The following is a 27,487-nucleotide window of genomic DNA, read 5'->3' as shown; positions in this document are numbered from 1 at the left end:
TTCCCGCAGTGGAAGACAAGCAATAAAAACTCCAGTTGTGTCGCTTTGTGAAAACGTACCCCAAACAATTCATTGGAAAATATTTTTCTTAGTATAAAAAATGGACGAACTAACAAGAGACAGGTGTGTTATAACTGGGAAAGGGGATGTTGGACAATATGAGTTGTATGCAAATAACTCCTGAAAGACATTCCTATATTTGGTAAATATGTAAAAGAAGCAATGAGAAGGATACTTCCTCTTGAATCCATCATGAGAAGAGGAATATTGTCTCTGTAGGAAGTGCCTTGTTGAGGTAAGCCTCATTTTTTCTTATTTTATTTTACTAGTATTATTATTTTGTACGCATTATGGCATCACATAATGAATTCTACTGCCTTTTAGTATTCCTGTACGCATATGACCTTTTTAAAATAAGTGCAAGTTACGTTTTTGACATTTCCAGTGATATTTGTGGATTAAGCCTGGGAGCGTTATTTAGGTCTGTACAATCTAGGAAATATACCGATGTTTCCTTTTGTTGCTCTTTTTAATTTGTTGGGTTTTTTGCTTCAGAATTGCCATCTTGCACATAATTTTGCTTGGGTTATATTTATAAATGTGCCTATTTGAAAGTCAGGATCCACTGGAATAAATGGGACTATTTACAAGCATTATATTTTAGTGAAAGGAACTAATGTTTCTATGTTGCTGTTTATTTTGAGAGTAGGTAAATAATATGTAACAAGGGCTATGTTCCAGACTCAGATTTGACATTGAATTATTTTAATTGCAAATTCGATTCAGTTTTGCAGTTGGTTAATTGGTGCTCTCTAACTTGGAACATTTCCTGCTCTTTCAGTAACCGTAAAATGGAAACCATGGAGAACAGAATCATTCTAGAAGAGTTGCTGATGAAGAAGTCTCAGCAAAAGAAAAAAATATCTCCAAATAATTACAAAGAACGACTCTTTGTTCTTACGAAAACAAGCCTTTCCTACTATGAATATGACAAAGAGGTGAGAAATAGATTTCTTAGAATGTAGTGTAAGCGGGTAAGAGATTCTTGGGTATTCAACCTCTGCCTAATGCCTTTTCATGTTATGTACTCCTCCTTCCGGGCATTGGAAACTTTCTCCCTACTTCCTTTTATGTTCTTAGAAAAAAGGAACCAGAAAAGGGTCGATAGAAATTAAGAAAATTCGATGTGCGGAGGTAGTGAATCTAGATGAACCAGCCCCGCCAGAGAGGCAGTATCCCTTCCAGGTAAAACTCTACACAATAAAATATTTTCGGTAGCGAATTCATATTTGCTGGGTGGTGCCTATAGTTTGAATGCCCCTCCAAAAAGAGAAAGCTCTGCCTCAGCATGTTGATGAATATGTACTGGTAGCCCAAGACGTTTCAGCCAAAAGACCTCCTTCAGTGGCTTGGTATACTTGTTCAGGTATCTTGAAAAAACGTCTCCTCCAATAACTCAAATGTAGCAACGCCGAAAGGAAGCCTTTACCAGATGTTTTGGCAAGTGTGTTGTTATGAGTTTAGGGTGGGTAGACTGTATGCCTGAGCCCCCTTTAATGCCTGGATCCAGCAGGGATTCAATTCCTGGAATAGCCAGGCTAGCTTCCTAGTGAAGTAATGGGCCCCTAAGTATGGGCCAATGAGGTAACAAAAGAAGTGGCTCTGTGCCGGATAACAAATAGGTGAGCCATCCTCCTTCAACTCACTGGTAGGCAAAGGCCAGTGCTGGGAGTTGGAAAAGAGAGAGCTAGAAAGGAGAAGGGGCAGGCAGCAGGCTGGGCAATTGGGAGAGACAGAGTCATGCCTGATTCCTGTTTGAATCCGAGGAAGAAGAAAGACCTTCTTGGGGTGTTAATGCCGTTAGCCCTTCCATCGTAGGCTCAGGTTGTATATATGTATAAATAAACCATACATCCTAAAAACACCACAGTCTCCGTTTCCCCTCAGTCCCGGGAAACTGAACCAAGCGCAAGCACCTGGAACCTAGGAGATGAATTATTTGGTTTCCACAGAACTTCTGTATTTGGAACACCCTTTCTAGGGCAGTGGCCTGTCTTGTTCCTACCCAGATAATACTTTGCTGCAAAGTATGCTTTGAAAGATCATTTGAGGCATAGGGAGCTGTTTTAAACTCATTTCTGCTGTTATTATGATAAATGCTGGGTGTAACGCTGCTTTTTGATGACATGTTTTTGTTTTATTTGAATTTTTGGGCTGATAATATTTTTCCTATTGTGTCTTATCATTTTATTTTTTATATTTTTTTGCTGATATTGATTCTGGATTCAGATCTAAACCCAGCTCAGACTGATTTCCCAAATATACACATTCAAATCTGTTGTATGCACAGCTTGAATTAATTCATCTACCTCCCCCGCCATGCACTGTAATTTATAACTCTCTGCACATGGCAGTGTCTGAAATTATACTGGTTTCACCCATATCACGCATGAAATACACCAGCATCTGGCAGGCCAGCAGTGCATTGTTTATTTTAGTGCTCAGTAACACCAAAACTGTTTCCTCCTATGCATAGATTGTGTACAAAGGTGGCCTCCTGTATGTTTTCTCTGCAAACGAAGAGAGCCGGAGCCGATGGCTGGAAGCTTTGCATAAAGGTAACAAGGTGTTTCATCAGACTCTGAGGACTCTTTAACGTTTCACAGCTAACCTGAAAGGATTTCCAATCCAAATACAGTCGTGCCTCGGGTTAAGAATTTAATTCGTTCCGGAGGTTCGTTCTTAACCTGAAACTGTTCTTGACCTGAAGCACCACTTTAGCTAATGGGGCCTCCTGCTGCCGCCGTGCGATTTCTGTTCTCATCCTGAAGCAAAGTTCTCAACCCAAGGTACTATTTCTGGGTTAGCAGAGTCTGTAACCTGAAACATCTGTAACCCGAGGTACCACTGAAACTTGGCTGACTTAAGGAAATTGATAGTGCCTTTGTGAGAAAGCTCTTTACAGAACAGCTTGAAGAAGAAAACACTGTGGGAGGCTTTCAGAGTTCAGTAAACCAATTGAACTTTTTTTTTTAGCAGATTAGCCGCTTTGAAATTGAAAACTAATTTTTGCAACTATCTAAATGGCATGTGTGTTTTATGGTGGCTGCCTAGCCTTTACCAGGGCCGTAGCTAGTGGGTGGTGAGGTGGGCCCCTGCCAGGGGCGCAGGTGGGGGGGCCCTGCAAAATCGGCTGCCGAGACCCTCCGCTGGGCGCCCTGTCCAGCCTGCCTAGTCACTTGTCACTTCTCTCTCTCTCTTTCCTCTTGCGCACCCTCCTTCAAGGGTGCCAAGTTGAATAAAATATATGGGGGGGGCAGGTAAGCACCACCCTGTATAATCAAGATAGAGTGCATGCTTGCTAATTGAATGGCAATGCCCAGTAACTGGGGGTGGGGTGGCCTCCTCAAATATTATAGGGGGCGTGAAGGAACCTTGGCTCCAAGGAGCTGACTCCCATGCCCTCCTCCCTATTAAAGTGGGGTGCTCCCCACTTTATGTGACTTCACTTATGCACGCAGGGGCCCGGAAGTTAACCCGCGCGTAAGTGGGGAGATGCCTATATACCGTCATCTAGGTCAGCCTTCCCCATCTTGGTGTCCTCTCTCTGTTTCGACTTCCTTCAATCAGAATTCATTACCAAAAAAAAAGAATTCATTACAAGGTAAAGTGTGTGAGGAATTGAATGGATGCAGGGGGCGTGGTCGGAGGAGAGGCAGAAAGAAGAGCCAATTTGTCTGTGGCTAGGGGCACAATCTAAGGGACGCAGGTGGCGCTGTGGGTTAAACCACAGAGCCTAGGACTTGCCAATCAGAAGGTCGGTGGTTCGAATCCCCGCGACGGGGTGAGCTCCCGTTGTTCGGTCCCTGCTCCTGCCAACCTAGCAGTTCGAAAGCACGTCAAAGTGCAAGTAGAGAAATAGGTACCGCTCTGGCGGGAAGGTAAACGGCGTTTCCGTGCACTGCTCTGGTTCGCCAGAAGCGGCTTAGTCATGCTGGCCACATGAACCGGAAGCTATACACTGGCTCCCTCAGCCAATAAGGCGAGATGAGCGCCGCAACCCCAGAGTCGTCCGCGACTGGACCTAATGGTCAGGGGTCCCTTTACCCTTTACCTTTAGGGGCACAATCTTGATGGTCCTGCCAGGGGCGCAAGATCACCTAGCTACGGCTCTGGTTTTTAGCACACATAGTGTATATGCCTACGCCACAAGTTCAACGTCAGTGCTTCTTTGACATTTTGGGGGCTGATGGACACACACACAGCTCCCCTGTTCATTCCAGTGGAAGCAGAAAGCTTCATAAGGAAGGCCCAGAGCATCTGCTTTGCATTCAGACGGCCCCAGTATTTTCTGGTAGGGCTGGAGGTATCCCCTGCCTAAGCCCAATGGATCAATGTTCTGACTTGGTATTTATTCATTCAGTTTATACCCTGCTTTCCCCCCCAAGGTGCCCAGGGCACCAAACAACAAATGACGGGACGTCTTTACAAACACCTTTGAAACAATTCAAATACAGATGCAGGCTGGGAAAGATCTCGATTTAAAAGGCTTGTTGGAAGGCGCACACACACACACACACACACACACACACACACGTAAATAAGGCATCTCCCTATGTGTGCAAAACTGCCCCCTTCATGCAAGAGAATGAGGAATTCCAGCTCAGGTTGAAGTTCAGTATGTGCAATGTATATATAAAAAAAGAAGTCAGATTTTATCTGTTGCTTTTACTTTTGTTTTAGTGTCTTATTTTATGTTTATGCTGTACATTACCTTGAAATTTAAGGTGATGTAAAGTGGTATATAAATGCTTTAAAGTAACAGAGGACTCGGGAGCTCTGAACCAGAGGCTAAAGCTACAATCCTGTATCTGCTGACCTGGGAATAAGTCCCATTGAAGCTTCCTTTTGAGCAGAACGTGTATAGAAGTGCAGTGTCAACTATTTCTAAACTGTTAGTACAGTTATCACTACACTGATACACTCAGTCAGGGCTGGTCCACAATATTGTGCAGCCTGAGCCGAAAACCAAAATGGAGTCCCTCCTGTTCCATGAGCAAAAGTTGACCGGACCCCCGGCTGAACCTTACTTCAAGACTTGCAGCAGGACAACATCTTCCACTGTTTCTGAGTGTAGCAACCTAGGAGGTGCAGGCTAGGCCCTGGGGCAACCACAGCCCTATCCACTATGACCTCACCACTGGTTTCCATCCCTGAACATTTGCTTGCTGAGGCTGTTGCCTCATCTGCCTAATGGCAGGGCCAGCCCTGACCTCAGTCCATATTCTCAGCATTCGCACCTTGTCCATGTGAATTGGCCCTACATCTGAGCTATTAGTCTATATTGTTTTATAGCAGAAAACATTTTCAGTCTCTTCCTCTCTCTCCCCTGCCACCCCCACCTCCTCTGTTTTCTATGCTTTCCAGAGATTCTGGGCAATACAGATTTACTAAACAAGTACCACAGCAGATTCTATTCCAATGGGAAGTTCCTGTGCTGCAATCAAACCTGCAAAGCGGCTCCTGGATGCATAATCTGGGGAAAGTGTAATGTGTTGTTTCATCTCTTTCTATCATTCGTACAATGGAAATTTGAGGCTTTTTGTGCCCTTTCCAATATTGTTTTTTAAGGCATTTGTATTTCTTTCTTTTTTTTACAAACTGCCCTTTCATATAAAATATTACAAGGCAGTATACAGACCAAAACCACACTTTTGCAATAAAAGCAACAAAGATGTCAGTAACAGTAAGCCCATGTGAAGGGTGACTGACTGTTAAAGCACTCTGGGAATTGTAGTTCTTGGAGTGGAATAGAGGTTTCCTTAACAGCCCTCAGCATCCTTAGCGGACCACAGCTCCAATAATTCTTTGAGGGAAACCACCATAACTGTTTAAAGCATTGTCCTAGTGATTTAAATGCATGGTGTGAGTAATTATTATGGGTGACATTCAACTCAGTTTAGCCCACTGAAATTATTATGATCTATTATTTATTCAATTTATATACCGCCCTTTATTCAAAGATCCGAGGACTGTGTACAACATTATAAACATAATTGAGACATAACACAATAATAAGAAACAATAAAACAGTCACAGGAAAAAAAATCATAACAGTCCCAGTGGTACCAGGGAGCCACCACAGGAAAGGTCCTTTCTTGTGTTGCCACTCTCCAAACCTCTCAGGGAGAGGGGACACAGAGAAGGGCCTTCTTGGTAGTGGCACCCGCCCTGTGGAACGCCCTCCCATCAGTTGTCAAGGAAACTACCTGACTTTTAGAAGACATCTGAAGGCGAGTTTAGGGAGATTTTTAATGTTTGATGTTTTATTGTGCTTTTAATTCTGTTGGGAGCCGCCCAGAATGGCTGGGGAAACCCAGCCAGATGGGTGGGGTATAAATGAATTATTATTATTATTATTATTATTATTATTATTATTATTATTAGATGACAAGTGCAGGGTCTAGGTCAGTTTGTATGGGGAGAGGTGGTCCTTAAGGTACTGCGGTTCTGAGCCTTTTAGTATGACTAAGTTAGCGCCATTAATTTCAGTAGGTCTGCTCTGAGTATAACTTGGTTAAATACTGTACCACCCTCTGTATCTGGGGTGTATAATTTCAGATTGCAGGTGGGGGTTTACATGATTGGATGCTCCTGCTCCATACATTCATTCAATCAATCAATCAATCAATCAATCAATCAAATCTGTCCATATAGAAAACTGGCATATTGGAGGGGAGCGTTCCAGCCTAGCTTTCCCCTACCACAGGCACCCCCAAACTTGGCTCTCCAGCTGTTTTGGGACTACAACTCCCATCATCCCTAGCTAACAGGACCAGTGGTCAGGGATGATGGGAACTGTAGTCCCAAAACAGCTGGAGGGCCAAGTTTGGAGATGCCTGCCCTACCATATGTGCTTATTTGAAGAAGAGCAACCCGCTTACAGATGGAAGTAGTACTGCTCAGACTGAGCCTTTCCCAACAGTGAGAGGGGAACCACAGCAAATTTGCTGGAAGAGAAATAAGCAATGCCCTGTTGTTTTTACAAAGCTGCAAATGTCAGTGAGCTGAAGTATTTCCAAAACAAACTATCTACATGCAAATATTGCTCTCCATCCGAGTTCTTGGCACAAAACATCACTGTTTTGTTTGCCAGTTAATTTGTACAGTTAGATGAGGAGGAAGGAACTTTTCCCAACCACCCTTTAGACTCTGAGGTTTTCAGCACAATGCAGTTAAGTACTGCCTTTTTCAAACAGTTTAGGCTTTTAAAGAAGCGTGTTTATACCATGCTTGTTTAGAGTGTAGGAATATAAATGGATTAGACCAAGGTCCACATTGTAACCCCACAGTCTGTTTTCAACCAGATTTTGTTCTCAAAAGGTAATGAGGGAACAATGCAGCCCACTCTGGGTTAGTCCATTACTCCTATGGTAATAAACAAAGGGTTTTCTCAAGTCTGCTTGTCAGTGGAGATTCAGGGCATTAATTTCACCCATTAATTTCACCCAGCCTTTCCCCCCTTAATTCTTGATATAGATTACATTCTTCACAGTGCAAGCAGTGCAGTGAAACCGCTTCCACCGGTACCAGGAACACAGGTGAATAAAGATTTGCCACAGTCAATATGGATTGTTTATACTCTAGATATTCTACTTCCATTAGGAAAAACAATGTGGGACTGTTTGAAGGAAGACGGGCCCTTGCCTCATCTTTCTCTTGCAACAGATGGAAAGAGTAGACTTTTTAAATCACGTAAATGGTGATGTAGGGTCGTCTTCTCAAAACTTGTAAGGGATTGGACCAAGTTATTCAGACACCAGAACACACCAGGAATAGGTACTAGAGAATTTTATTCCAGAATTATTACAGTAAAGAAGTTTGAAAGTTATAGCAGAAAGTTAACATGCTTACACATACAAAGACATTTCCCAAAAGGGGACTCATCACAAGAATCAGATTATTAAGAGATGGCCATGAATGTGTGATTTTATAACCCCGCAGCTATCTATGCCAAGCCCCACAAAGGGTCATTTGTGATATCAAGCTGTTAAGCATCTCTATTGGCCAAGCACAGATAAGACCACCAGACCCACCCCCCATTAAGTCAGTTTATCTGCCATACGCACTGACTCTGCTAATAATCTTGAAACTGAGTCAACTTACTCAGTTTTCATGAGCCAGCATTCTAGCTTAAATGTCTGCTGAGACCCCATTTCCACTCTGGGCATCTAAAATAGTTCACCCGCCTCTATGTCCAGGCCAAAATATACAATCTTAGATTATATCTGTGCCAACTCTATACATAGACAGGATTTTCACTGGGTTTGACCATTTCAAGGCTAATTCTGTACTTTCAGCTCCTGCTACCAGGATTTAATATCAGCTCAGTATTTTCCACTGAGAATACCCATGTCCTTTCACTTTCACACACATTGTCAAGCATTCCAGTTTTCACTAGCACTAGATCTAAGGACTTTTCAGGAAACATCTGGTGGCACTTCCCTTTTTCCAGCTTTCACCAGCACTTGATCTTAGGGCTTTTCAGGACCTTTCCCCTTTCAGTTCCCCAACCTCCTCCTGGTCATCTGGCCCAACTCCCATGTTATCTCCTTGGCAGCTTGTGATTTAGCACTTCTTGCAAGGAGATTCTAAGCAGCTTAAAGCAATTCTCTGATCTATGATGTATAATGTATAGCCTGTTTATATGCAATCAGTAGCCTCACAGCAACCATAGGTTTGTTGTTTCTGATGGGATTTCCATAAAGAAATGCAGTGAACTGGCAATGACCTAAACCTAAACCTAATCAGAAGGGTGTACCTTTCGCAGGTGGCGCTGTGGGTTAAACCACAGAGCCTAGGACTTGCCGATCAGAAGGTCGGCATGTCAAATCCCTGCGACGGGGTGACCTCCTGTTGTTCGGCCCCTGGCCCTGCCCACCTAGCAGTTCAAAAGCATATCAAAGTGCAAGTAGATAAATAGGTACCGCTCCGGCGGGAAGGTAAACGGTGTTTCCATGCACTGCTCTGGTTCACCAGAAGTGGCTTAGTCATGCTGGCCACATGACCCAGAAGCTGTACGCTGGCTCCCTCGGCCAATAAAGCGAGATGAGCGTCGCAACCCCAGAGTCAGCCACGACTGGACCTAATGGTACCTCTACCTACCTTTCACACTGGATCCCCCTGACAATGGTAGTCATTCATAGGCCATCTCTTCTGCAAACCCAAGTGGTAGCCTGTTTGCTTGTTTGCTTGTTGAGCAAGCGCAGGATGATTCACTTCTGCTCTAGACTGTACAGGCAAGTCAGCAAACAGGATGACTCAGGATACCATTTTAATAGTTGTTTGTGACTCTTGACCCCTAGCGCTCTCTTTGCATATACATGGAACATTCATGATAACTTTGTCCCAAATTGTTCCGAAATGGGCAACATTTTTACTCCCAATGGCCCACTCCCAAGCTGTGGGCAGACACAGGAGTGGGGGAGGGTGCTGTAGGTCAGTGATTGATTCATAGTTCGTTGGCATCTTATAATTGTACAAATTACAGATACTGATTTTTCTGTTCTTAAACTTCCTTAGCCGCAGTTTAAGGATTAATGAGATTACACTTGTAAAGTACACTGGACACTTGAAAAATGCTGTGTAATTTGTTGTTGTTGTTGAAACGGCAATGATTTCTTTCTCTAAATTCTCTGTGTGGCATATCTTATGTTACCGGCTTTCAGAACAACTACGACCATCAACCTCCAGGTCAAAAACTTGACAAGTCATGTCTGAAAGAAGCAGTAGCTATTTATAATTATGAGCCAAAAGGAAACTCTGATGTTCCTCTTGTGAGAAACAATAAATATTATGTTATGCACGATGAGGCTCCTGATTGGTGGCTCGTGAAGGATTTGGACGGGTAAGTTTCCTCTGCGTTGTTTAGAGAGATTTGCTTATTACTGAGGTGTAGTTTTCATATTTTGTTAGCCAATGTACTCAGAAGAATTCTAACGAAGAATTACTCCAGTTTAACAAACAAACCCACTGTGTTATTTTGTTTAAAGCTTGTCTAATGATCAATTCAGATGGTGCATGAACTGGACGGTTGATATGATGGGATGATGAGCTGCTTGTGCGTAAAATTCCTAGTCCCTCAGAGTTTGGCTAAGTCCACAAACCTCTGTCTGTGACGGAGCTCCTTAAGCATGGCTCCGTCAGTCGCTTGTAGAATCAGACAGTGGGCATTTACGGAACTTCTTCCAGCATAAAAGTTCCTTAACGGAAACGCGTCTTCTGGACTCTCGGCGTGACAGTTTCCAGCGAGGAGTGGGTGTCCCTATGGGAGGTCCTGAAACCTCCCCACTGTTTTCGCTTGAAGTGTCTCTGAGCCCTCCCTCCGACTCACTTTCCCTTGGAGCTCCTCCTCTCCCCCTGCTGGTCCCCTCCTCAGCTGATAAGTCTCTCTCAGCCTCTGTGAGCCCTTTCACCTCCTGTTTCTCCGATGGCAGTTCCCTGACATCCACCTCCCCTCCAGGGCCCCCTTCACCACCTCCCCTCCCCTCCTCTGCGGGAGGCGAGGGAGCAAAACCCCTGAAAGAACCTCCCTCATCTTCCGAAGTCTCGAACACTTCCCTCCACCGGTTGCTGTTTCTGGTTTCTAAGTACTCCTCCTCATCGGAGTCTATTCCTTCTTCCAACTCCGATTCCCTGAATCCTTCCAGTTCCTCCTCCTCCGTCGGTGGTGCCAAAGTACTCCCTCCGGAACCTCGCTACTGACTGAGGTTTCCTGGGGAACCTTTGGTGGAACGTTTCGATCAAGATCTCGTCATTGACCTCCTCTGCCATCACCCAGGCGTTTTCCGACTCCGGTTCCCCTTCCCACGCGACCAAATACTCCACCTGATTACCTTTCCACCTGGAGTCGATGATTTCCGCCACATGGTTGCTGCTTTCCCTTTCTTCTAAGACTGGCCCCCGTGTGGAGACCCCTTCACCTTCCCCCCTATACGGTGACAGTAATGACCTGTGGAATACTGGGTGCAGTTTCATGTGGTTCGGTAACCGGAGTCTGAAAGCCACTGGGTTGACCTGTTGAATGACCTCAAATGGTCCCAATCTTTTGGGTCTCAATTTCTTGCAACCCCCCTTGAACGGCAACCCTTGGGTTGACAGCCACACCTGACTCCCCACCCTAATGGTTTCACCTTCCCTTCTGCTCTTGTCTGCCTGCCTCTTATATTCTTCTTTGGCCCTTTCTAAGTTGAGTTGTAGTTGACGATGGATCGCTTCCATTTCTTCTACAAAATGTTCGGCGGCCGGGACACTCCATCTCTCCCCTCCTCCCCCTGGAAACGCCCTGGGGTGGCACCCATAATTAGCCAAAAAGGGGCTCATCCCGGTAGACACATTCTCCGCATTATTGTAGGCAAATTCCGCTAGTGCCAACTTTTCGACCCAATCGTTCTCTCTGTCATTGACATAACACCTCAGGTATTGTTGGAGGATACCGTTTGCTCTCTCCGCCTGCCCGTTGGTCTCAGGGTGCCTGGCAGTCGAAAAATTGACCTCTACGTGCAGTAAGCTCATGAGCTTCCTCTAGAACCTGGACGTGAACTGTTTCCCTCTGTCGGAGACCACCCTCAAGGGGGCGCCATGCAGCCTAAAAATATGTTCTACAAACAATTTCGCTGTCTCTTCCGCCGTGACTGCATGTGAGCAAGCTACAAAGTGGCCCATCTTAGTTAACAGGTCTACTACGACCAGTATGGCGGTTTTCCCCTTGGATTTCGGCAGATCAGTCATAAAATCTATCGATACCGCCTCCCACGGTCGTTCTGGTGTGGGTAACGGTTCTAATAACCCCGCCGGCGCCCGCCTTTCTCCTTTGGCTCTCTGACATTGGTCACACCCTCTTACATACTCCCGTACATCCTCCCTCACCTTGGGCCACCAAAATTCCCTGGTAACCAACCACATGGTCTTGTGTTGCCCAAAATGCCCTGCTGTGGGATTGTCGTGCAGCTGTTTGAGTACTCTCCCTCTCAATTCCCCTTCGGGTATATATAGTGCCCCTTTGTAATACAATGCCCCGTTTCTTTCTTCAAAACCTCCGGGGTCTTCTCCCTCTCTCCTTAAACCTCTGAGCTTATTCTGGGCGTATTCATCATTCACCGTTTCCTCTACCAGTTCCCTTTGCCCCACCCAGGCCGCCCCACACACCCAGCGGTCCTCTGGGATGATGTCTCTCTTCGGGTGCTCCCCCCCCCTTCCAAATATTCAGGTTTGTGTGAGAGAACGTCCGCTCTGACGTTTTCTGGACCTGGCACATAGCAAATTTCAAAATGGAATTTGGAGAACTCCTGTGCCCACCTCACTTGTCGTTGGTTGAGCACTCGTGCCGTTCTCCAATACTCTAAATTCTTGTGGTCCGTGCACACTTGCACCTTATGTTGTGCACCAATTAGTAAGTGTCTCCATCTCCGGAACGCTTCGTGAATGGCGAGTAGTTCTCGGTCATATACGGTGTAGTTCCTCTCGGATTTGTTTAGCTTACACGAGAAGAAGGCACACGGTCTCCACTCCGACTTATTCTTCCCCGGCTGAAGAAGCACCGCCCCCACCGCCCGGTCTGATGCATCAGTTTCCACTCTCATTGGTTTTTGTAAATCCACATGCAGGAGCTGTTCTTCCGAAGCGAATGCCCTTTTCAATTCCTCAAATGCTTGCTCCGCCTCTGCCGTCCAAACAAATTTCTTCTTGCTGCTGAGACAGTCCGTGATGGGAGCCGTTAAGTGGGCAAAGTTCTTGATGAACTTACGGTAAAAGTTCCCAAACCCTAAGAATCTTTGCACATCCTTTTTTGTTTTCGGCGTCTTCCATTCCAGCACCGCCTGGACCTTGCCTGGATCCATGGCTAATCCCTTGTCTGACAAGCGGTACCCCAGGAATTCCACCTCCTTGGTGTGAAACTGACACTTCTCCAATTTCACCCACAGCTGGTTTGCTTGCAGTTGGCTCAGCACTTCCCTGACATCCTTTACATGCTGCTCCTCATTCTCTGAATATATTAACACGTCATCTAGGAAGGCCACGCAATTCTTGTAGAGCAGAGGTCCCAGGACGTGGTTCATGAACGATTGAAAACATGCTGAGCCTCCTTGTAATCCGAAGGGCATAACGAGATATTCAAAAGCCCCCAAAGGGGTGAACATGGTGGTTTTCCATTCATCCCCCTTCCTTATCCGTATCAGGTTGTATGCCCCCCTCAGGTCCAGTACTCACGAACAGATCGGCTCCCCTGTTTACAAGCCATCAACTGTCTGCGCACCACTCCCTGCTCAATCTCGCTGGAAAACATCAAGTCCATGGCGCGAAAAAACTTCCTCGTGTCCTTCAGGATTTCATTATTCCCTGCCATCAGGGGTCTAACCCAGTCTCTCGCCCCCCCTTCGAGATGGCCAACCACAAACGCCACTCGCGATTCCTCGTCGGGAAAGTCGTCAAACTGCAGATTGAGAGCATACTGCATCTCTGTCCTAAAGGCTTGATAGTTCCTGGGGTCCCCCCCAAACTTCTGCACCAATCCTGGCATCTTTCTTGCTAGTCGGGCGCCTTTTGCCTTTTCTGCATCCTGCGCCCTCCTCTCATCTAGCCTCGCCGTTTGCAGCGCTAGCTGGACCTCCAACACCCGGTACCTTTCTTCCAGGCTTGGACCCTCTCCAGCTCCTCCTGCTCCTCCGGTTCCGGCTGGGTTGCTCATGATGCCTCTCTGCACAAGCTGCTTTCAGGGACTGTCTGATTGCTATGATGGGATGATGAGCTGCTTGTGTTTCTCTGATGGCAGTTCCCTGACAGTTGATTCAAAGTGTTCAAAGTGTTCAATTCAAAGTTCAGTTCAAAGTTCAATTCAAAGTTCAATTCAAAGTGTTGGTGCTGACCTTTAAAGCCCTAAATGGCCTCAGCCCTGTATACCTGAAGGAGCATCTCCACCCCCATCGTTCAGCCCGGACACTGAGATCCAGCACCGAGGGCCTTCTGGCGGTTCCCTCATTGCGAGAAGTGAGGTTACAGGGAACCAGACAGAGGGCCTTCTCAGTAGTGGCGCCCACCCTGTGGAACACCCTCCCTTCAGATGTGAAGGAAATAAGCAGCTATCCTATTTTTAAAAGACATCTGAAGGTAGCCCTGTTTAGGGAAGTTTTTAATATTTAATGCTGTACTGTTTTTAACATTTGATTGGGAGCCACCCAAAGTGGCTGGGGAAACTCAGCCAGATGGGCGGGGTATAAATAAATAATAATAATAAGAAGAAGAAGAAGAAGAAGAAGTATTATTATTATTAGTCTTGGACTAGGTTCAAATCTCAGCCTAGAAGCTCCATGAGACTTTGATTCGTTCAAAGTCCTTCTCAGCTAATCCACCTCACAGGGTTTCTGTGAGGATAAAATGGGGAGAAATCATATGTATGCTGTCATACAAACAGCAAAGGTGGGACGTAAATGTTATTTATGAATAATCATGATGAGTACTTGTGCATATGATCTACTTACATCTACAACATGGGAAGTGCTTGTATAAGAATTGGAGTTCTCTGAGATTGGAAAAATTGCAAGAGCCAGAGAGGTTAGCTGGCTGCACATACTTTGACTTGTGCAGTCCTATCAGCCAGTGAAGTAATCTCCTGTTATGCCAGAGTTTACATTGATGTTGTCCCAGCAGCAATGTGAAAAGCCCAATCATAATAAAGAGTTAATAAACCAATTATGATACTCACTTCCACAAAGACACTAGCAGCACCATGATTATCCGCCAACCACATTGCTGCCCCTGATCCCACATGGATGGAAGGCACCAATTATCCTGCAGTACCAGCAGAAACACCATGGCAACTTCATGTCACCTGGTCTCTATTTGTTTCGTTTTATTGCTCATCGTCTTCCTTCCAAGTGCTTCATGTAGGTTTTTAAAGATAACTTTTTTTGTATTTTTCATTTGCAGAAATGAGGGCTTTGCACCCCGCGTCTATTTGAAGGAGGTATCCCAGGCCACTGAAAAACCAGGGTAAATCACCATCCATTTTTATTCTGAGTATACCAAAGAGAGAATCCATATATTTATTCTGCTAAATCAGGAGTGACTAGGCTGTGCTCCCTCAGATTCAGTGAGGAACATAGGAAACAGCCTTATTCTGAGTCAGATCGTGGTCTTTCTGGCTCACTGTCGCCTAAAGGTAAAAGGTAAAGGTACCCCTGCCCGTACGGGCCAGTCTTGCCAGACTCTGGGGTTGTGTGCCCATCTCACTCAAGAGGCCGGGGGCCAGCGCTGTCCGCAGACACTTCCGGGTCACGTGGCCAGCGTGACAAGCTGCATCTGGCGAGCCAGCGCAGCACACGGAAACACCGTTTACCTTCCCGCTAGTAAGCGCTCCCTATTTATCTACTTGCACCCGGGAGTGCTTTCGAACTGCTAGGTTGGCAGGCGCTGGGACCAAACGACGGGAGCGCACCCCGCTGCGGGGATTCGAACCGCCGACCTTTCGATTGGCAAGCCCTAGGCGCTGAGGCTTTTACCCACAGCGCCACCCGCGTCCCTCACTGTCGCCTAGGTGTAGATTAATATCAGTGTTGCAGTTCTTCTGATGACCGGGCGAGTAAATGGAGAAGTCATTGTGCCTTTTTTGCATTCGCAGAAGAAGCGTCGATACAGCTAAAGCGTCATCAACTGAAGAGGAGGAAAGCATTGCTAATAATGAGTGAGGCGGATATTGGGTGTGGTTGACCATTGGGATGGCGGTGCACAATGCATTAGTTTAAGTATTCAGTGCAGAAAGACCTTTACTACAGGATAGGCAAGCAGAGATATAAATGCGCTATCCTGCTGGCACTGATATACACTGCGCTACTGCTACTGCCAGCTTCCCCATGCTTCTGTCTGTGCAAACATTTTTACTGTTTGGTGTATTTGCATCCCACTCTTCCTCCTCCATCTAAAGGGTGTTCCAAATCTCCCATTACACACACACACACCAGACCAGCCACAATCTTTTTGAGTGGTGCTAGAAAAGCTTTCATTTTTTTCCATCTCATCTGAACATCTGAACATTTGCAACATGTACCGATAGCAATACTCTGTTGTAAGGACTGCTGGGGCACTTTTCAGCAATTAGGAAGAAGTCTGTTGTAAGGATTTATGAGATAATGTTTGTGAAGCATTTGGGGTAGGGGGAAGTGATGTATACATATATGGGGGGGTGTTGTAGTACCAGCATTAAATAAATGTGGCAGCAATCATCCATGCTACAGTAGTAATTGAAAATTCATTTTCAAGGGAGTTTAAGGCTTTAAAGGTTTCACAGAAGTATTTACTTAGAAACTGCATGTGTCAGCCACTGCTTAGTAAATATGTGAGGGTTTTAAAAGTGAGTTTCAGAACTTTTTAACCTGTCCCATGGGATGCTTAACAACATGAACATATTCTTTAAGTGATTAATCAGATAACCTTATTCCAAAATCATGGCATGCTCATTGTGCGGGAGAGATTCTTCAGTCCTCGTTCAAATAATGGAAGTGTTACTCCATAATATTGCAATTACAGAATAATTGTATGCAGTGAATGTAATATGTTAGCAATTTCTTTTGTTGCAGTTGGTATGCTGGTAAACTCTCAAGGGCCCAGGCAGAGCAACTGCTGCAGCAGAAGGTAGTATTTAAAAATTCCTACACATTTATTAGGTTTCTGCATTGCCTTTAGCTGCAAGCATTTGCTTTCTTCCTTTGTAATAGTGCAGGCTGGGAGTGTCAGAGAATTCAGTCAGAAACGGAAGTGGAAATTGCCGTTCTTCACATTTTTATCCCAGATCTGGAATGAAAATCAATCCAGTGAATACGCTTGGTATTCACTCACAACATGTTTATTTATATATATATATAGCCTACAACCAATACGCCATTAATGACTTTCTTTATACAGAGTTTCAACATTTCCTTTACATCAAAGTGAATGGTATGGAAACAATTATGTCATTGTTTACATTAAATCCATAGCATATGAAAAGAATGATTTATATTATGTTAAATAGCATGCAGTGAGATGGATAATGTAGTATTTGGCAGAAACAGAACTTCAGCAGAACGGAAACATAACTGATTGTGCCAAAGTTGAGGTTGGAATTGAAATTGCTGCCTTCTTATGATGTTGCTGCTGCTGCTGCTGTTGTTATATATTTTATACCCCACCTTTTCCCCTGATGATACTCAAGGCAGCTAGCGAGGGCCAAACTATACACGCCCTGTTTGTTGTGCAGCTTCACACTGCATAGCTAATTCTTCTGACATGCAGAGAGGCCAGGCTAGATCAGGCTGTGCTCCCAATCAGAACCCCCATCACTGCCACACACCTGCCTGTTCCCAATGAGAGTAAAACAAGTCTACTTCATGGCGCTGACACTCCTGGAATTAGAAAACTGTAGTGGAAGAGATGCCAACTCAAAATATTCATTTAGTGTTAACTTTAAAATTTGAGGGCATCAAGAGGGAGTTGAACACTCATGAGACAAGCAGCTGACTCCCCTCCTGCCTCTCCATTAATGGACCCCTGCGAATACCTGAAGAAAATGAACTCTTCCGCATAAACATTATAATTAGATCACAAACTGAATTCAGAGGAAATGTGTTTAGGATGGGCGGCTATGCTATTATTTCTCTTTCAGAGGGCTAAGATCTTTCCAGCCCTCCTCCCAATTAACGTCTTCCATTCTGTACCTACCCCCCTCAATATTTTTTTCCTGATGCAAATTAAGGAGTCATGGGACTCAGCTATACAGCTGCAAATAAAACGTTTTAATTGTGTTTTAAGTGCAAAATACAATGTGACACTAGATGGCGATGGTGAGCCTAATGGAAAATTCAGCGTATTTTTAAAAACGCTTTTTAAAAAAAGCATTTTCAGACCTTTATTTTATATGTGTGTAGGGTGAACAATGGATATAAACATGTCAGCTGCCTCTCAGTGTGTTGGTGATGTCCGTCCTTGCATATGGTTTGCTTGCACTGACCCTTGGTGATTGGCAAGGAGCTATACAAAAGCATAGTTTGATGCACTTTTAGAACATCTCTAATACAGCCGTACCTTGGTTCTCGAACGTAATCCGTTCCGGAAGTCTGTTCAACTCCTGAAACGTTAAAAAAACAAGGCGCAGCTTCCGGTTGGCTGCAGGAGCTTCCTGCACACAAGCGGAAGCCCCGTCAGACGTTCAGCTTCCGAAAAACGTTCAAAAACTGGAACACTTACTTTCGGGTTTTTGGCGTTCGAGTACCAAGGCATTCGAGAACCAAGGTACGAGTGTATATCAATGAAACAGGCCTCACATTTTATGAAAAACTAACAGAGCATCCATCCTCTCAACTACTACAAAGGTTCTCTTCTGGTTTTTATTAAAAGGGGAAGGATGGGGCTTACATGGTTCGTAATTCCAGCCATGCAGGGAAATACACTGTATCTGTACTCAGCATGACTTGCAGGTAAGTAGGCATGGTATATATAATATACCCCTCCAATATAATGTATACCTGATTTAATGTATTGGTCTTTCCTCAAATGTGAACCAAGCTGTACAGTTGCTTTTTCTGGATTCAGATTGCATCTGTGTTCATATATAATTCAAATTAAAGTGTCCCTATTCTGAAGGCTGGTTTCAGTGCTACGTGCTTGTCTATATTAAAGCTCATGGGGAAACGGGCAGAGAGAGTGGGAAGTGGAGAGAGAAATCAGGAGGTATGATAGGAACTGACAGCTTGTGGCAAATAAGTTAAAAGTTACACACATGAAAGGAGAAGAAATTACAGGAGATGAGCAGAAACACTTGGAGACACAGAAGGAAGGGGAAAATATAAAACAGATTGCGCTCTCTACTTAGAGCCTTTGGATCAGCAAATTCTGCTAAAAGAAAAGAGAGGCTGAAGACTCAGCTATACAGCTGCAAATATAACATTTAAAGTGTGTTTTAAGTGTGTTATACAAATGTGACACTAGATGGCGATGGTGAGCTAATGGGAAATTCAATATATTTTTAAACTTAAAAAAAAAAAAAGCATTCTCAGTGTTTTTTTATATATGTCTAGATTCAGCCCAGGTCATGATACCTCCAGAACCAATGTCTCGACTTAACTTGAGGAAAGCTAAACTACTGTATAGAACTCTGCCACAAGGGAATTGCTGTAGCAAATAATTTAGCTGTTACCAAAGGAATTAGTTATCAGTAGTGAATGATGTCTGTAATAGCCAGGTGATTATGTCTATCTCCATCTCTGTCTACCATCCCTTTGTGACTGGTGGGCCTCAGTAATGTTTAGCTCTCCCAAGAGGGCTTTGAAAAACCCCTCCTCTAAGAGATTCCTCTCCTTTTCCTTATGCTAGCTGGAATGGTTTGTCTTCATTTTTTTCCAGAGATAAAAAAGGAATCGTTAAACACTACCATGTCAATGTAAACAACAAAAAACAGTTTTACCTGGCTGAGAATTACTGTTTTGATTCAGTTCCTGAGCTTATTCGTTATCATCAGCATAATTCAGCAGGTAAATCGCTTTATCATTTCATGATTTGCATTGTGTTCACAAATGTCAGTTTCCCTATTGTGTGTGTTTGCTTTTAGTACAATCCTACACATGTCTACACATGTGTTCAATGTAGGTCTTACTCCTTACTAGGTGTATTTGTGATTGTAGTCTAAGAGTGTGAGCTGGGAATTCCCAATCTTCATCTTACTTCATTCTCTGACCAGCTAGGTAGACTTATGCGCAAACCGCTCTCTCTTAGCCTCAGTTTCCAAATGGCAATACTGGCAGTGCCTAAACATGTTTACTCAGAGGTAAGTCCCATTGTGTTCAGTGAGGCTCACTCCAAGGCAACTGGGCATAGAATTGCAGCCTGAGAAGATTCTACTAAGGCTTACCATTGCTGGTCCTATCATTGGGCAGTGCAGTTGCAGCTGATGTTGAATTTCAAGAAAGGACAGCAAATTGTTAATTATTTATTGGGGTTTTTTTATTGTGGAAAGATCCAACATCTTCAAGTGTTGCGTAAATGATAAGGGAAGCGGGTGGCGCTGTGATCTAAACCACTGAGCCTCTTGGGCTTGCTGATCGGAAGGTCGGCGGTTCGAATCCCCATGACAGGGTGAGCTCCCGTTGCTCTGTCCCAGCTTCTGCCAATCTAGCAGTTCAAAAGCATACCAGTGTGAGTAGATAAATAGGTACTGTTGTGGCTCAAAGGTAAATGGCGTTTCCATGCGCTCTGGCTTCTGTCACGGTGTTCCGTTGCACCAGAAGCAGTTTAGTCATGCTGGCCACATGACCCGGAAAGCTGTCTGTGGACAAACGCTGGCTCCCTTGGTCTGAAGAACGAGATGAGCACCGCAACCCCATAGTCGCCTTTGATTGGACTTAACCGTCCAGGGGTCCTTTACCTTTACAGTGGTACCTCAGGTTACATACGCTGCAGGTTACAGACTCTGCTAACCCAGAAATATTACCTTGGGTTAAGAACTTTGCTTCAGGATGAGAACAGAAATCGTGCAGCAGCGGCAGCAGGAGGCCCTATTAGCTAAAGTGGTGCTTCAGGTTAAGAACAGTTTCAGGTTAAGAACAGACCTCCAGAACGAATTAAGTACTTAACCCGAGGTACCACTGTATATCTATAAATGATAATAACTATTACAGATCCAGGCAAAAGTAGACAAAGAACATTAACTATATTTGACAACAGCTTTTGATTTCTCCAGTTATCTGCATATTTTAGTCACAGTAAATACCCCCCCCCTTGGAAGTAGGTCATGCTTATTCCCATAAATCAGGGATCAGGAATCTGCGGCCTGCCAGAGATTACAGGACCTCAGCTCCAACTAGTCCCAGTCAGCACCGCCAGTGGTTGGGGACGATGAAGTTTGGAGTCCAGCCCTTAGAAATGTCAGGGGTTGAACCTGGGACATATTCTACATTCAAAGCAGATGCTCTCTACCACTGAGAAGTTGAGAGAAGTTGAGAAGACATCAACAAAGGGGACAAACATATTTCCATATTCAGGGACTCATAACTGAGAAGACCCTGTTATGAGTTGCCATGGAGTGTGCCATGATTATAGATGGAACGTTCAGCCGTGCCTCTCATGCAGGTCTTAAGACACAGGTTCCCTTTCTCAGCAAACTTACCTTATTTGGTGAACTTAATTTCTAGGTATAGTTACAAGACTTCGACATGCAGTGTCTACGAAGGCAAACAAAGTTCCATCCACAGCACCTTTGGGAAAAGGTAGGGGAAAGCCTTTTTTGACTGTGGTAGGAAATTAGTAATAGTTTTTCCAGGAAACCTTTCTCTAAAACCCCACACCAAATAACAACAACATATATATGATCTAATATAACAACTCTTTCTATCAAACTTAGGCCCCTGGGAGCTAAAGCGTGAAGATATTGTCTTGCTGAAGGAAATAGGGAGTGGTCAGTTTGGAGTGGTGCAGGTGGGAAAGTGGAAAAAGAAATACGTTGCTGTTAAAATGATCAAGGAAGGGTCAATGTCTGAAGATGAATTCTTGGAAGAAGCTGAAACCATGATGTAAGCAAGGGTTTTCCCTAAATGACACTAAGTCCATATGTGCCTACCCGTACATTAGGAACTGCAGTAGAGTTTCTGCATTCTGACAGTCAGTATCAGCCCTGTCTGAGGCAATGCAGGTGGCAGCCACAGTGAGGGCCTTCTCCGTGGTGGCACCTGTTCTCTCCACAGAATTCTACCTATTTTGTTGTCATTTTGGCACCAGGCAAAGAGCGCCCTGTTCTTCCAAGCCTTTCAGCCTTAATGTGAGCCTGCTTATTGTATTGATTTGGCTTTTGAGATCTTGAAGCCTTTTAGTTTTTGTCTTCTGTATTTTAAGATTTTTCCTTCGCTTCCTTTTATGTAAACTGCCCTGGAAACCTTTGTTGAACGGTGATATAAAAACATTTGCAATAATTCAATAAACGAAAGGGACAGGCAATAAGCAGCTCTCAGGGGCAGAGTAAAGTATTTAAGCACCCTTTACCTATTTTTTAATTGCCTCTGTTAAATATTCCAAAGGGGGTTGTTTAAAGTTTTTGGCAACTGTAGACATAGCATCCGTATCGTTCATGCAATAATTTCAACTTCAGCTCAATCAGCAGAACATGAGACTCTTAATCTCTGGGTTATGGGTTCAAGTCCCATGTTACGCAAAACATTACTGCATTGCAGGGCATTGGATTAGATCACCTTCTTGGCCCTTCCAACTCTAAAATTATATGATTTGCTGTGGTCTAAACCACAGAGCCTAGGGCTTGCTGATCAGAAGGTCGGCAGTTCGAATCGCTGCTACGGGGTGAGCTCCCGTTGCTCGGTCCCTGCTCCTGCCAACCTAGCAGTTCGAAAGCACCTCAAAGTGCAAGTAGATAAATAGGTACCACTCCGGTGGGAAGGTAAACAGCATTCCCGTGCGCTGCTCTGGTTCGCCAGAAGCGGCTTAGTCATGCTGGCCACATGACCCGGAAGCTGTACGCCGGCTCCCTCGGCCAATAAAGCGAGATGAGCGCCGCAACCCCAGAGTCCTTTAGACGAAAACATTTCTGATGCATATAAATGGATGTTCTGGCCAATATGGGTTTTATATTTGCACTGCAATCCCTATTGAAGCACTACCCATGTCAAGCCTTCCTTGACTATATTTTTGATCCAACTAGTATCGCTCAGCCCTTACACTGTGTTATTATTAATTATTATGTCTTTATGTAGCTTCGGGGGGGGACGGGGGACTGAGAATAGACAATAATTGCATGGGTTTCTGGAGGTGCATGCAAGTGCCCCGTGTATGTTTATATAAGTGTTAAAATCCACTACTTCGTTTTAGGAAACTGAATCACCCCAAACTTGTTAAATTGTATGGTGTTTGCACAAAGACCTATCCCATCTACATAGTGGCTGAATATATGGCTAATGGCTGCTTGCTTAGTTACTTAAAAGCCCATGGCAAAGGGCTGCATCCCTTTCAACTGATGGAGATGTGTTACCATGTTTGTGAAGCAATGGCTTTCCTTGAGGAACATCAGTTCATACACCGCGATTTGGTAAGTTCTTGGAAAGCAGAAATTGGAATGGGTGTGGATTTTTTTTGTTTTTTAACAACCTGTGGTTGTTTGGGGGGGCGGTGGGGTGATTTAGGAGATTCACAGCACTGATCAGCATCACATCTGTTTCTAAACTGATTTTGTTTCTTGTGCTCTCTGCAAAGGCTGCTAGAAATTGCCTGGTTGGTACTGATCTTACAGTGAAGGTGTCCGACTTTGGAATGACAAGGTAAGTCTCAATCTTTAGCTTCAATGGGGGAAAATATTATAATGCTGATTAAAAACACACACACACACATTAACGAGACATTCAAAAATGGCAGCTCTCATGATAACCTAAAAGGCACCACATTTTCCTTCTCAAATAATCTGGAACTAAACTGCAGTCAAGTTATCCTGGGTTAAGAAACTCATGGCCGGGTGGCTAAGATCAGAGTTTCGTTACTGCTACCAGCATCACAGACAGCAGCTAAATCAAGGTTTTGAGGTTGTTTGTTTGTTTTAAAAGAAGCTGCTTTCTCCACTGCTTCTTGAAGTAAGGGAGTGTTAGTGCACAACCCCCTCAGGGTTGTTGGGTTTTTTTGTCTGTCTTCATACAGAGATTGCCTGAAAAATGTTTTGGCAATCCTCATCCCATTCCTGGCTTATGTATCAAATATGGATTGAATCTTCTTAAAATATTAATACATTTTTAAATACTATTTTGAGATGGATTTTTTAAAAATAGAAACATCTCTGCTTCATAGTGAGCTGTAAATTATTGGGGGGCAAGGCGGGGGTGGGGGAATTTGTCCATCCCTAAACTAGCCTCAAGCTAGTGGTTATCTAAGGATCTTGGGGAGTTTTCATATTGATACTGTTTATAAGAAACATACTTTACATTTGCCAGAAGGTTGTTGTGAATTTTCTTTTCGCATTCCATGTCCAAACCAGCTTCTACAAAAAACGGATAGATGGGTGATTTGATAACCAATATTTTGATATTTGTATTACTGGGTTGTAGCCAGCTCAGTTTTACTCAGAGTGAACCTACTGACATGAATGGATCTAAGTTAGTTATCGGTTAGTTATAGGCCTGTCATTGGGTATAACCATCGGGTTGTTTTTGGCAGACAGCTCAGCAGAGTAGGTTCAACTGAGGTGTCACTCGGATACATCCTTCATTTTGCTCCGTGAATCCTAAAAAGTGAATCTTGCCTTATAGATATGTGCTTGATGACCAGTATGTGAGTTCTTTAGGAACTAAATTTCCTGTGAAGTGGTCAGCACCAGAGGTTTTTCATTATACCAAGTTCAGCAGCAAATCAGATGTGTGGGCCTTTGGTGAGTATGTAATGCAACTATTGAAAATGCTACATGAAGTGAAGAAAAGCCCTTAGATGTTGTTTATCTAAATAAATGGATGGACCTGTGACTGATCAGGCACAGAGTGATGATATAATGCACCCTAAGGAATTCTTCTAGTGAAACCAATAGGACTTGTGCAGGACACATCCCTGTTGGATTATGCCCAGATTGTGAAGGTCTATATTGCATGGACTTTCTTTGCCATATAGGAAATATATTTCCAAATGCATGGACAGCTCTTTGTTCTCTTTCTCTCCAGCTTGGCGTTATTTCCTAATTAAATAGCTCAGTGTCCCAAAGCAATTAAAATTTGGGTGTTCATGCACTTTTGGAAATACAGCAGTCTTAAAAAAATACTCAGTCAGATAGATGATCAAATCTAGATACCACTTCTGCCGAGCCATAGCAGCACGAAACAAAAAGCAGAGCAAAGGATACCTCCCAGGAGTGGCAGCAACTAGTACAAGGATGCTGTTTATCAGTTGCCGATTTGTACTGTGCCACACCTTTCCACATCCTGCCCATTTGGACCAGCTGCCAGCAGTTCACACAGAGACTGGCATGCTCCTTTTTGGGCTTGTGGATATTTCAAGTGCACTTTCAAGGGGGGGGAAAGGTAACTGTGAAGTCAAAGAGAAGTAGCTTGGTAGCACAAAAAATGCATGACGGAACAAGAACAAGTTATAAACACTTAAATTAGCGAGAGAGGCTGTGGGTTTTTAAACAGCAGAGGCAATTCAGTATACAGCTGGTCTTTCATCATGTTTTTACTGTGAAATAACTTTGGCATATTTTATGAGAAACGATTCATGAATGGAATGAAATAAATAATGGGCATCTTATGCAGAATATGATGCTCCTATATCAAACTGTCACACAAATAAGGATGCTTCCAGGCTGTTGCTATTTGGGGGTGGGATTCATTCTCACACCTTGCAAATTCATGTTGCACAACTGAAGTTGATTGAATGGTCTTGCGTAACCAAAATACGACATTCTGAAATGAGGAAAGCGATGGGGGAAACACAGTGAAAAGTGGGAGATGATGATTGCCTGATGCCTCGTCATCTAACATCCCTGCAAACAAATCGGAATGGAACCTCAACAAACAGCAGACGTCTTCTTAACTTGCCTGCAAACTTAGTGCCAACAAATCCACATGAATGCTCAGTAAACAGATGGCCCGGAAGCAACCATTTTTTATTTCGTAATGTCCTTCTGGGTTTTATGTACCATGATAATACCTTGTTTCCCCCCACTCTGTGGACATGTCTACAGGAATTTTAATGTGGGAGGTGTTCACTCTGGGGAAGCAACCCTATGAGCAGTATGACAACATGCAAGTGATTGAAAAGGTTTGCCTTGGCTATCGGCTTTATCGCCCGCAGTTGGCTTCCCAGGCAATCTATCAAATAATGTATAGCTGCTGGAATGAGGTATGTGTCCTAGTTGACTTGAGGCTGAAAAAGAAAAGTGATTTTACCTTCCCCCCCCGCCCCCCACTATTGCTGTCTTTTGCAGCTGTATGCCTCTGGGTGTGCCTGGACCTTCTCTTGTCAGTAAAGGCTCACTTATTATTTTAATGGGAGAGGACAAACTCCGCACAAGCACAGAACTTGTCACTCCATTGTAGTGAGAAGACTAAGTGTGTAGGAGTCCCAGGTGTGTCCAGTGGTTTGGACTAAGGTGCCTGACTTTAAATGATAACACATCAGAACTGAACGGAATCTTGAACAATTATGGTTTTCATAAAAGCATTATTTTGTCAAAGGATTTGCTTAAATTAATAAGAGAAGCATTACCTTCCCTGGAAAGCACGCACACACGCGTACACACACACACAAGCTTCTTTGACTTTTTAAACAAGAAGGCTGTGATGTAGAAAAATAAAGCTGTAGTCCTGTTTTTGTAGCCTAGTACGCCTGGAAAAAAATAAATGTGCTTGTGTACCTCTTTTGATTTAGTCAACCTTATTCTTAAGTGCATCAGTAGCTGTGTACCCTTCATTTCACATCTGACCCCATTTTTAAAAAAAAGTTTTAACACCGCTCCAAAAGTTTATGAGTGTGTGGTACTGCCATAGGCACTATTTAAAGGTACTGATCCAAAAATACACTCCATGTTTTATTATTATGGCACCTGTTTTTAGGTACTGTTCAGACTGGTCACATTTGTAGTGGGCATTGGAGAGGGTTCAGGTTCAGAAGGCATGTAAAACACCTCAGGTTTAATCCCCGATATCCTCTTAGATGAAAGCTCTCAAGGTTTGGATTGGGAAGACCTCTGCCTAAGACCTTGGAGACCCATTCTCAGTCAGAGTACACAATACTGGGCTAGATAGACCAATGCTATGAGGATGAGCAAGGAACATCACATGCTCAAAGAGGAGCTTGTTTGACAAAAGTTTCCAAAGACGAAACAATAAATGAAATGTAGATGACCTTCCAAAGTTCTTCATGCTATGGCACGGAATGTTCCCCACATATTAAGGTTCCTACTAGCCAAGGCCTTGCGATGGCTGGAGGAGCTCCTTTTGGTCCCCCAGTGGGTGTGACTCATGGGGTGGTGATATAAGGCAAGGCCTTCTCGGTGATGGTGGTGCCCCAGTTATGTCCATGGCTTGGTTACACAGCTAGAGGAGATCTTTTAGTCCAATTTCTTCTCCTTTCTGTACTGTGTTTTATTGTATGTTGGTTTTAATTATTGTTACATGTTGATTTTGTGTGTTTTGTATTTGTTAATCACGTTAATAATAATAATAATGGCCACCAATCAATGGCAGGCGCTGAGTTGGTTGGTTTCTCCTTTTCATACAGCTGCCTGAGAAACGTCCCACATTTTGCCATCTGCTTTCTCTCATTGAACCACACAGAGAAGATGACAAGCACTGAAGGATTGTCCAGCCTTTTCTTTTGTGAGCCCTTGCGCTAATGCCATCTCTAAAATCTGGTTTGGAAACTCTTGCCCCAATGATTTATTAAACCAGTGAAACGGCTAAAAGATGAATAAAAGAAATGGCATGAGAAA

General features: G+C 43.9%; 1 protein-coding gene across 1 annotated transcript; it reads left to right on the top strand.

Annotated features, from left to right (window-relative positions):
* On the top strand, positions 1–27,487 carry BMX (BMX non-receptor tyrosine kinase). The gene is made up of 19 exons (XM_053385274.1): positions 1–295; positions 842–998; positions 1,141–1,245; positions 2,537–2,618; positions 5,428–5,547; positions 7,540–7,601; positions 9,729–9,907; positions 14,986–15,048; positions 15,677–15,739; positions 16,632–16,686; positions 18,427–18,506; positions 19,432–19,559; positions 21,216–21,290; positions 21,425–21,593; positions 22,897–23,113; positions 23,278–23,342; positions 24,318–24,436; positions 25,739–25,896; positions 27,277–27,487. The coding sequence occupies exons 2-19, from the start codon at positions 852–854 to the stop codon at positions 27,349–27,351; spliced, it is 1,962 nt and encodes a 653-aa protein (XP_053241249.1). The 5' UTR covers positions 1–295; positions 842–851; the 3' UTR covers positions 27,352–27,487.

The sequence above is a fragment of the Podarcis raffonei genome, chromosome 4 (genome assembly GCF_027172205.1).
Source record: "Podarcis raffonei isolate rPodRaf1 chromosome 4, rPodRaf1.pri, whole genome shotgun sequence".
Taxonomy (NCBI): domain Eukaryota; kingdom Metazoa; phylum Chordata; class Lepidosauria; order Squamata; family Lacertidae; genus Podarcis; species Podarcis raffonei.
This window is presented reverse-complemented; position numbering and strand designations above follow the sequence as displayed.

Bases quoted from the DNA above. Each gene is read 5' to 3' on its own strand.
- BMX (XM_053385274.1), top strand. From the start codon at position 852: ATGGAAACCATGGAGAACAGAATCATTCTAGAAGAGTTGCTGATGAAG. The intron at 999-1,140 runs GTGAGAAATAGA...TTATGTTCTTAG, and splicing joins ACTATGAATATGACAAAGAG to AAAAAAGGAACCAGAAAAGG. The intron at 7,602-9,728 runs GTGAATAAAGAT...ACCGGCTTTCAG, and splicing joins CACCGGTACCAGGAACACAG to AACAACTACGACCATCAACC.